At 40.2% G+C, this 11,079-nt stretch overlaps 1 protein-coding gene and 1 pseudogene across 1 annotated transcript; both read left to right on the top strand.

Moving 5' to 3' along the window:
- The first annotated feature begins 4,529 nt into the window (after positions 1 to 4,529).
- LOC104090309 (extensin-2-like) lies at positions 4,530 to 6,061 on the top strand. Its single transcript, XM_033654579.2, has one exon. The coding sequence runs from the start codon at positions 4,592 to 4,594 to the stop codon at positions 5,840 to 5,842; it is 1,251 nt and encodes a 416-aa protein (XP_033510470.2). The 5' UTR covers positions 4,530 to 4,591; the 3' UTR covers positions 5,843 to 6,061.
- A 1,660-nt stretch (positions 6,062 to 7,721) lies between these two features.
- On the top strand, positions 7,722 to 9,539 carry LOC104090313 (extensin-2-like; annotated as a pseudogene).
- The last annotated feature ends 1,540 nt before the right edge of the window (positions 9,540 to 11,079 follow it).

Below are 11,079 nucleotides of genomic sequence, written 5' to 3'. Positions count from 1 at the left end.
CTTTGGATGCTCATGCGGCTTCCTCCATCGCACCTGCGCGCCCGCAGGTGCGCCCAAATTCTCCGCTCCTGCGATTTCTGAGCTGCCTTCGTTGGACCTCTTCTGCGGATTCTTGCTCACTGCTGGGAGCTCGCACCTATGGCTGGCCATGCGCATGTGCGGTTACATCAGAAGCTGGAAGCTTCAGCCATTTCTCCTAAGTCCAAACTTGGTCCGAGTCTAGTCCGATTAACACCCGAGCCCCCCCCCCCCCCCACCCAACATACTAACAAGATTGAAATCATAAAACGAACTCTAATCGAACCCTCAGAACTCATAAACAACATCAAAACTAAGAATCACACCCCAAACCAAATCAAATCAACTTATGAACTTCAAGTTCTTCCAACTTACTCCGAATGCGCCGAATCGTACTTAAACTACTCGGAATGATACCAAATTTTGAGTGCAAGTCTAAAATCACCATACAGATCTATTCTCAGACTCGGAATCCCAAACGGACCTGTATAACACCAAAACCTACTCCAAACCAAATTTAAAATTTTTTTAAACCTTCAAGTTGCCAACTATTAATATTAGGTGCCAAAACGTTCCCGGGTCATCCAAAACCCAATCCGAACACACACCCAATTCCAAAATCATCATACGAACCTATTGGAACCGTCAAATCTCAGTTCCAGGGTCGTTTACTCAAAACATTGACCAAAGTTAAACTTGGCCCTATTTTCCAACTTTTAGAAACCAAGTGTTCCGATTTCAACCCGAACCCTTCCAAATCCCAAACTAACCATCCCCGCAAGTCATAAAATAGTAAAAGAAAATATGAGGAATCTTATTTAGGGGAACGAGGTTCTAGAATGTAAAATGACCGGTCAGGTTATTACATGTATGGTGTTGGTTTGCCTCAGAAATTCCAACCCTAATATCAACTTGATGTCATCTATGATCACCACGCGCATGTTGAATTTTCCTTCATAAGGGCCAAACTTCACTTGTACTTCTTTGGATATTCTACCCACTGGTTGAGGAGGTGAGTTGATAGCCTTGACACGACCTCTGCCCTTTCCTACCATTAGACCAAGGCGCTCCACCTGAGTCGAGGATAAGTAGTTGTGGGTAGCACCCGTTTCTATCATCGCCCGAATGGGCTTGCCATTTACCTTCATCTCGACGAACATTAAGGTCCTCTATTATTTAAGAGGAGTCCTCTCATTCGCCTTCTCCTTTCTTTTCTTGGTGATCGGGCATGGATCCTTCTTTTTACCGATACCAGCACTGGTTCCCGCTAAGGCTCAGAAATAGATCCAATAATTGCATTGAAGGCACCTACTGGTTCGGTCTGGTCCGCATCATCTGCGTCGTCATCAGTCCCATCATCAAAAGCTTGATGGGCGTTCATCTGCACATATGGGCATTCATTATTCAAATACTGTCCGCCGCAATGATGGCATCCTGAAGGGGGTTTCCTCCCCCAATCGTTGTTGTTAGATACAGTGCTAGTACTGCCTGAGGAGGGAGCCTTAGATTTGGTTGCACTCCGATCTCCTCCACTTCTGCTAGGGCCACCAGTTCTCGGCTAGCCCCCTTTATATCTTCCTCGGATAGGCTGTTGAGGCCTATCCTTCCGAGCTTCCACTTGATAGTCTCCAAGGCACTCCGCTGCTTGGATCGCCTTAGGTAAAGTGTCTACCCTTTGTCTTTACAGCTCCATACGGGCATAAGGTTTCAAACCTTCCAGGAAGGTGAAGAGATTGTCTTTGTCCCCCATGTCACATATGTTCAGCATGAGCACGGAGAATTCTTGCACGTAATCCCGCACTGATTTGGTCTGGCGGAGCTCCCGTAGCTTTCTCCTTGCATTGTACTCAACATTTTCGGGGAAGAACTGTAGGTGTATGGCTGCCTTCAGTTCTGCTCATGTCTCGAAGGCATCTTCATTGGCCTTTATGGCTTCGTACTTCACCCGCCACCAGAGTTTAGCATCGCCCTGAAGATACATGGTAGCAGTTGCTACCTTCTTAGCTTCTTCTAGTCCCCCACGGCATGGAAGTACTATTCGATGTCGAAAATGAAGTTTTCCACTTCTTTGGCATTCCGAGCTCTACTGTATGGCTTTGGCTCAGGAATTTTTAGTTTTTGTGCCACGGAGGCGAGGTTCACAGCACCCCCGATTTGGTTTTTGCATCCTCGAAACAGGCCTTGTAAAGCAGCATTGACAACGTTGAGTTGGCCTGTCAAGTTGTCTATAGTTTGTTGCATGGCAGTCACCATGTCTGCCTCTTGTGCCCTGTGGGCTAAATCCTCGGCACGCTCCTATTGGAGGCCCTCGAATTTACCAAAACCTTTGGCTGCCTCTGTGGCTGCCGTTTGCCGGTCTCCTTCAGAGTCGCGACTGATGTTTTCTATGTCAACTTCGGCTTGGAGCATTCTGCGGTCTTGGTCGTCCGACCTTTGCACTAGGTTGGTCTTTAGATCATGCACTATTTCCACGATGGGCCGTAATACATCAATCGTCTCCTCAAGGGTTGCGATGCGATCCCCATGATTTACCATGGTAAGAAATGGTGGTAATTGCAATGTGATCCCTCGTCTGATGTCGAGCCTAGGCTCTGATACCAACTATTAAATGGTACTTTCCTGAGATTCCTTGGAAGGACGAAATAAGGCTAAACAACTGATGTCAGTGCAGTTATTATCCGCCAACTGAGGTCCCCTCCGTACGCTAGACAATATTATCAGTGCCGTACGGAAAAACCAATGTCAAGAGTAATTGAGAGAGCAAAAAAGAGAATTGAGAATGAAAGAAAGCTTGATTGCATTAATGAAAGCTATTACAGAAAAGCAACACGGTGCCGAGGGGAAGAGACACCAGTACAAAGAATTGTTTGCTTGTGACAAAGTTTGATTGCTTGATCCCCCCTAATAATGCTTAAAGAAAATAAACCAAAATTACATGACTTGACCTATAAAAGTTGTAGAAGTACACTGAAAGTAAATGAAGTAAAACTACTCTATATTTACAATAAAAATGACTTAGTCTTCTACATGGTAGAAATAAGTCCGTTGACAGCAACTTTATCTTTAGCATCAGGGTCTGCGCGCGGGGCGTTGTCTGGGCGCTGGCGATGGCAATCGGTGGGGCGACAGAGGCACATGTGCGCTTATCACTTGGACCTGCCGAGACCACGGGGCCGACCGTGGCGCTGGGAGACTTGCCAGGACGCCACGGGGTGCGTCCAAGGGATCACGGGGCACGTCCAAGGGGTCACGGGGCACGGCTTGAGCCGCCCATGACAGTAAGTACGTATGTTTCGCGTTCTAATTTTTATTAGCGACCCTTACATGAAATTTGAAGAACAATCCGAAAAGTAACCGAACCGTACTGATACTGAAGAGAAATCGAGATGATTGGGATGATTTTGAAAGTCTAATTTTACTAGAATAACGGAAAAATTGGTATGGTATATATATAATAAAATAACCAGCCGAACCGAACTATTGAACTTAAATATTGAGTAACTCTGCCCACTAAGGCTTTAACAGAAAAGAAGAGATCATATGATGTTTTTAAAAGACTAAGCTTGCAATGTTCTCACTTCTGATTTATGGTCAATATAGATAGCTTATTAGTTATGGATTTTTTTGGATTGACACAACTAATTACACGCGACTGCACAAAATCAATTGGACGAGCCTCATGCGTTGGGCATTGAATGTATTTTAAGGGTACATGCGGGCGCTTGAAGCTCAAATTTTACGAGACAAGACTCTCCTGGCCACATCTGGCTCAAACCGTTATACGAGTGCCTAGTCCAATCCTAGGTTGTACATGATTCTCATACCGATACATTTAGAGGTCGTTTGGTTATCGGGATAAAGATATGAATCCGCGTATAAAATATGGGATTAGAGTTATCTCATATTTGATTGTGGATACAAACTAATACCGATATAGAGTTAGTACCAAAATGATAGTATTAGCTATCCACTGATACAGAATAGATAACCCATGGAATATCCCAAAATTATAATACCATGGGATATTTCATAACTGAACTAAACGACCACTTAAGGTATAATCCGTTGTGTGTATTCGCTGGTTTTCCCTAATTATTTTTGAACTTCATATTCGATATACCGAAATTATTTGTACAAGTCAACTTAATTATTCGCTAATGGAATGCAAGTCGTGGCATGGTATCCTTATTGTTTTCTCCCTTTTTAATATTTATCTCTAAATTAAAAAGAGCTAACCACTAAATACTCGCCTATTCTTTATTTGGACTTTGCTATGATCTTAGTGGCTAACCATGTAGCAGTTACATAAATGTTAAGACCAACGTTCCCTACTCAACTATGCAAGACAAGTCTTGGAGAAAATGCCTGCCACTAATTATAGAAAAGATCGAGCCTATATTTTGACTTAGCTATAATCTTAGTGGGCGCCAATAACACATACCTAAAATTATAATATTATGTTCCTATATAAAAGCCAGAACTCCCTACTCAATATGCAAGTCAAGTTTAAGTTCTTTTCATTCTTTCTCCAAGTATTGTTGGCTGCAAAAGCAAAACGACAAGCATAGGGAAGATGGGGCAATTGCCTTTACTTGTAACTGCTTTGGCAATTTGCTTTGTAGCCAGCACTGTTGTTGCTGATTACTCTTATGGGTATGCTTCTCCCTCACCTTCTTACAACTCCAAGAAGTATTACAAAACACAATCTCCACCAAAGTACCTAGTACCTACTCCTTACTATAAGTCACCTGTTATTGCAAAACACTACTACAAGTCACCAGCTCCCGCAAAATACTACAAGTCTCCAGCTCCAGTAAAATACTACAAGGCACCAGCTCCTACAAAATACTACAAATCACCAGCTCCTTCAAAGAACTACTACAAATCGCCAACTCCTTCAAAGAACTACTACAAGTCGCCATCACCCGCAAAATACTACAAAGCGCCTGCTCCCGTAAAATACTATAAGGCGCCACCTCCTGCAAAATATTACAAGTCGCCAGCTCCTGCAAAATACTACAAGGCACCATCTCCCGCAAAATACTACAAATCGCCAGCTCCCGCAAAATACTACAAGTCGCCAGCTCCCGCAAAATACTACAAGGCACCAGCTCCCGCAAAATACTACAAATCGCCAGCTCCCACAAAATACTACAAGTCGCCAGTTCCCGCAAAATACTACAAGTCGCCGGCTCCTTCAAAGAACTACTACAAGTCACCAGTTCCTTTAAAGAACTACTACAAATCGCCATCGCCTGCAAAGTACTACAAATCACCATCCCCAGCAAAATATTACAAATCGTCTGCTCCTTCTAAATACTATAAGTCACCGCCACCACCAAAATATTACAAGTCCCCAGTTTACTACAAGTCTCCACCACCACCAACTTATTATGAGAAATCACCTTCGTATTACAAGTCACCTCCACCTCCTCCAAAATACTATGAACAGTCACCTCCTCCAAAATACTATGAACAGTCACCTTATTACAAGTCACCTCCACCCCCACCAAAATACTACGAGCAATCACCATCTTCTTACAAATCTCCACCTCCACCATACTACAAAGAATCTACACCTTCCTATAAATCACCTCCACCTCCGCCAAAATACTACGAGCAATCGCCTATAACTTACAACTTGCCATCTCTACCAAAAACCTATGAAAAATCACCATCTTATTACTCACCTCCACCACCCGCAAACTATTATAAGCAAACTCCCACCTATGCCTCACCTCCACCACCTGAGAAGTACGAGCAATCCGCTACCTATGCTTCACCTCCGCCCCCATCAGCATCTCCTCCGCCAACCTACTACTAATTTTAACTGTTCAATCATTTTCGCATTTCCATGGCTTATTATTCCTTTTTGTCCTCTTATATTTAGCAATTCCATTTCCTCAGCCGAAATTTGATGTATGCTTCCCGAAATGATCGGGTTTGCTTAGTGTGTGTTCCATTTTCTTTTGTTTTAATATTTGTATTATTTATTGTTTGATTTAAATAAGATCCTTGAGATCTCCATCAATTCTGCTCATTATATCGGATTCTTTGCATTCTATTTTTCAATTCTGTCGTCTTCTTTGTCTCTTGAGATAGTTTTCCAGAGAATGGTTTATAACCGTTCTATTCTAAAATTTCAAGAAATTTTTAATCTCTTTTCATGGTTTCCAAAAGATTTAAATAAAAATTGAAAAGCACAAAAATGGCAAAAGTTAAAGTTTTAAGGTCGACGTAGTGTATTGAAGGACGGGGGCACAAACCGAAGTGTAAGCTCCAGACATGGTGAGCAAGCCCTATAAATCTTTAAATTTTACTAATTTATAAATCTGCAAATAGTAGAAAAATTAAAAAATTGCTAAAAATACGTTAAGCTTATAAAACTCTAATTAAATAAATATAATTGTCAAACATTAGCATAAAATGAATCACGAAACATTTTCTTACTAATTATTTGAAGTTCTCTCTCGATAATAAGTGGGTGTCGGGGTAAGTTTAACAGAACCTGTGATGCTTTCTACGACTAGTATAGATATTGGTTCTTCAACTAGTATAGATATTAGGTAACTCTGCCCGTTAAAACTTTAACATAAAAGAAGAGATCACGTGACGTTTTAAAGACTAAGCTTGCAATGTTCTCACTTCTGATTTATGGTCAATATAGACAGCTTAGTTAAGGAATTTCTGGATTTACACAACTAATTACACTCAGATTGCACAAAATCAATTGGACGAGCCTCGTGCGTTGGGCACAGGGGCAGATATAGAGCGCTGGTATCTAGTTCATCTGAACCCAGTACGGAGTAGAAATTTATGAGTAAACATTTACTAAAATTGCAACAAATAATAGATATGAACCTATAACTTTTAAGGGTTCAATGCTAGAATCGTAAAAATTTAACCCATAAAATTTAAATCCTGTATCTGCCTCTGATACTTGGGCATTGATGCATTTTAACATGCGGGCGCTTGGCAAACTTTACGAGACAAGACTCTCCCACATCTGGCTCAAACCGTTTTATATGTGCCTAGTCCAATCCCAGGTTGTATGTGATTCTCATACCGATACATTTAGGGGTCGTTTGGTTATATATTGGGATAAAGATATTAATCTCCATATAGAATTTGGGATTAGAGTTATTTTATATTTGATTGTGGGTATAAATTAATACCAATATAGAATAAATACCAAAATGATGGTATTAGCTATCCCTATCAGAGGCGGGATAGATAATCCATAGAATATCCCAGAATTATATTACCATGGGATATTTCATAACTGAACCAAACGACCACTTAAGGGATAATCTTTTGTGTGTATTCGCTTGGTTTCCCTAATTCTTTTTGAACTTCATATTCAATATACCGTAATTATTTGTACAAGTCAACTTAATTATTCGCTAGTGGGATGCAAGTCGTGGTATGGCATCCTTATTGTTTTCTCCATTTTTAATATTTATCTCTAAATTAAAAAGAGATAACCACTAAATACTCGCCTATTCTTTATTCTTTATAAATGTTAAGACCAACGTTCCCTACTCAACTATGCAAGACAAGTCTTGGAGAAAATGCCTACCACTAATTATAGAAAAGATCAAGCCCATATTTTGACTTAGCTATATTCTTAGTGGGTATCAATAACACAAACATAAAGCGATAATATTAGGTTGCCATATAAAAACCAGAGCTCCCTACTCAATATGCAAGTCAAGTTTAAGTTCTTTTCATTCTTTCTCCAAGTATTGTTGGCTGCAAAAGCAAAACGACAAGCATAGGGAAGATGGGGCAATTGCCTTTACTTGCAACTGCTTTGGCAATTTGCTTTATAGCTAGCGCTGTTGTTGCTGATTACTCTTATGGGTATGCTTCTCCTTCTCCTTCTTACAACTCTAAGAAGTATTACAAATCACCATCTTCACCCAAGTACCCAGTACCTACTCCTTACTATAAGTCACCTGCTATTGCAAAGCACTACAACAAGTCACAGCTCCCGCAAAATACTACAAATCTCCAGTTCCCATAAAATATTACAAGTCGTCAGCTCCCGCAAATTACTACAAGGCGCCAGCTCCCGCAAAATACTACAAATCGCCAGCTCCCGTAAAATACTACAAGTCGCCAGCTCCTTCAAAGAACTACTACAAGTCACCAACACCTTCAAAGAACTACTATAATTTGCCAGCTTCTTCAAAGTACTACAAAGTGCCATCACCTACAATGTATTACAAGTAACCATCCCGAGCAAAATACTACAAATCGCCAGCTCCTTCAAATAACTACTACAAGTCGCCATCATGTACAAAGTACTACAAAGCGCCATCACCTGCAAAGTATTACAAGTCATCATCCCCAACAAAATACTATAAATCGTCAGCTCCCGCAAAATACTACAAGTCGCCAGCTCCTACAAAATACTACAAGTCGCCAGCTCCTTCAAAGTACTACTACAAGTCGCCATCACCTACAAAGTACTACAAAGTGCCATCACCTGCAATGTATTACAAGTCACTATCCCCAGCAAAATACTACAAATCGCCAGCTCCCGCAAAATATTATAAGTCACTGCCACCACCAAAATATTACAAGTCCCCAGTTTACTATAAGTCTCCATCACCACTAACTTATTATGAGAAATCACTTTCGTATTACAAGTCACCTCCACCTCCTCCAACATAGTATGGGCAATCACCTTATTACAAGTCACACCCACCCCCAACAAAATACTACGAGCAATCACAATCTTCTTACAGATCTCCTCCACCTTCACCAAAATACTATGAGCAACCATCGTCATACAATTCTCTACCACCACCACCAAAATACTATGAGCAATCTCCAATGAATTATAAATCTCCACCACTAACATACTACAAAGAATCTACACCTTCCGACAAATCTCCTCCACCTCCACCAAAATACTACGAGTAATCACCTATAACTTATAACTTACCATCTCTACCAAAGACTTATGAAAACTCGTCATCATACTACTCACCTCCGCTACCAACGAACTACTATAAGCAAACTCCCGTCTATGCCTCACCTCCACCACCTGTAAAATACGAGCAATCTGCCACCTATGCTTCACCTCCCCCAACAACCTACTACTAATATTGATTAAACCATTCACTTCAATCAATCTTCACCATTTCCTTGATTTTTAGATCCTTTTCATCCTTCTATTTAAGCCGAGGGTCTATCGGAACCAGTCTCTCTACCTCTCTAGGTAGGAGTAAGGTTTGCGTATACACTACCCTCTCCAGACCCCATTGGTGGGATTATACTGGGCATATTGTTGTTGTTGTTGTTGTTTCATCCTCCTATTTGGAGGATTTCTATTTTCTCTCCCAAAATCTTATGTGTGCTTCCCCAAAGGGTCAGCTTCTCTTGCTGTGTTCTCTTTTTAATTTATAATTTGCATTATTTGTTATTCAAGTAAGATCCTCGAGATCTCCAACAGTTTGGCTCATTGTATCAATTAAGCTCCTTTCGGTGTAATCTCTTGAGAATTTTACTTTAATTGCAAAAACTGAATTTTATTGGTTATATATTAGTTTTTTCCTTGACATAATGAAAAGTTCTAATAAAGTGGCAAAGGGTTTCAAAAATTGTTTTAGATCATAAGTCCAAATTTAGAGGTGTGACATTTTTGAATCACATTATATAAATTCTTGGCTCCGCTGTTGATTACACGAGCAGTGCATTTAAGAATTTCATGATGTAGTAAGAAATGTATTTTGCAAACATAAGGACCCATTAATTAGAATTACAATCAAGGTAGAATATTTTTGCCTATATCTTTGCAAATTCAATATAGTGGCCTTCCCATCGTGACTTTTGCCAAAGAAATGGCTAATGTAATCAGCATACAACATTTCCTTGTAAATAGGCTTGTTTCCATTCTTTAACACTTTTTATAATGGGCCAATTGTCAAAACTAACCTAGATCTGCCATGAAAATGGAGGCAAGGTCTAGTAAGAAGAAGAGAGGAAATGCAGAGTAAGAGATAGAAGATCGTAGAGAGAGAAATTATAATATGTATTTCTTTTCTTATATGTACAGTGTACAAATTGTATCTAGTATATACAAAGTTGTCCTAACTAGTCAACTAATAGATACATCTAAAAGAGTACATGTTAAATAACACAATGTACAAAATGCCTCAACTATATTTTATTTCTCTACACTCCCCCTCAAATTGAGAATGAAAAATATTTTTCATTCCCAACTTGGTCAACAGAAAAGCATGTTGCTGATGCCCAAGTGGCTCTGTCAAAATGTCTGCTGGTTGTTGGCTTGATATGTGAGAAGTCTCAATCAACCCCTCTTGTATCTTCTCTCTTATGAAGTGGAAATCTATTTCTATGTGTTTTGTTCTCTCATGATATATAGGAAGCTTTGTTGTCACTAAACATCTTCATTGGCAACTGCACATCCATTCTTAACTCTTTCAGCAAGCCATTGAGCCAAACCAGCTCTGCCACCGTGTGTGCCATGCTTCTATATTCTGCTTCTGTAGAACTTCTAGAGATAGTACTCTGGTTCTTAGCTTTTCAAGAGATCAATGAATCTCCTAGCTTGATACAGTACCCAGTCACAGATTTCCTTGACATGGGACAAGATGCCTAATCAGAGTCACAGTAAGTTTCAATATGTTATGTCCCTTTACTTGACATAAGAATTCCTAGACCTGGCTATCTTTTTATGTATCTAATTATATGTAGAAATGCCTCATAATGATATCTCTTGGGTGCATGCATGAACTGACTTAGGCATTGAACTGCATAAGAAATGTCTAGTCTGCTTATTGTGAGGTACAAAAGTTTAACAATTAACTTTTGAAAACTCCCCCGTCTTCCAGTGCTTCATCAGAGGTGGCAACATTGATACTTTTTTTAATCAAATTCTGTACTTGTAAGCTTTATATTCTGCCCCATAGGTGTATCTTTAGGCTTTGAGCCTGCTAGTCCCACATCTGAGATCATTTCCAATGCATATTTCCTTTGTGATATCAGTATTCCCTCTTTAGACCTTGCAAATTCTATTCCTAGGAAGTA

The sequence above is a fragment of the Nicotiana tomentosiformis genome, chromosome 11 (genome assembly GCF_000390325.3).
Source record: "Nicotiana tomentosiformis chromosome 11, ASM39032v3, whole genome shotgun sequence".
NCBI lineage: Eukaryota > Viridiplantae > Streptophyta > Magnoliopsida > Solanales > Solanaceae > Nicotiana > Nicotiana tomentosiformis.
The sequence above is the reverse complement of the archived record's forward strand: the minus strand, read 5'-3'. Positions and strand labels throughout refer to the sequence as shown.

Coding starts and splice junctions, on each gene's coding strand:
- LOC104090309 (XM_033654579.2), top strand. CDS start 4,592: ATGGGGCAATTGCCTTTACTTGTAACTGCTTTGGCAATTTGCTTTGTA.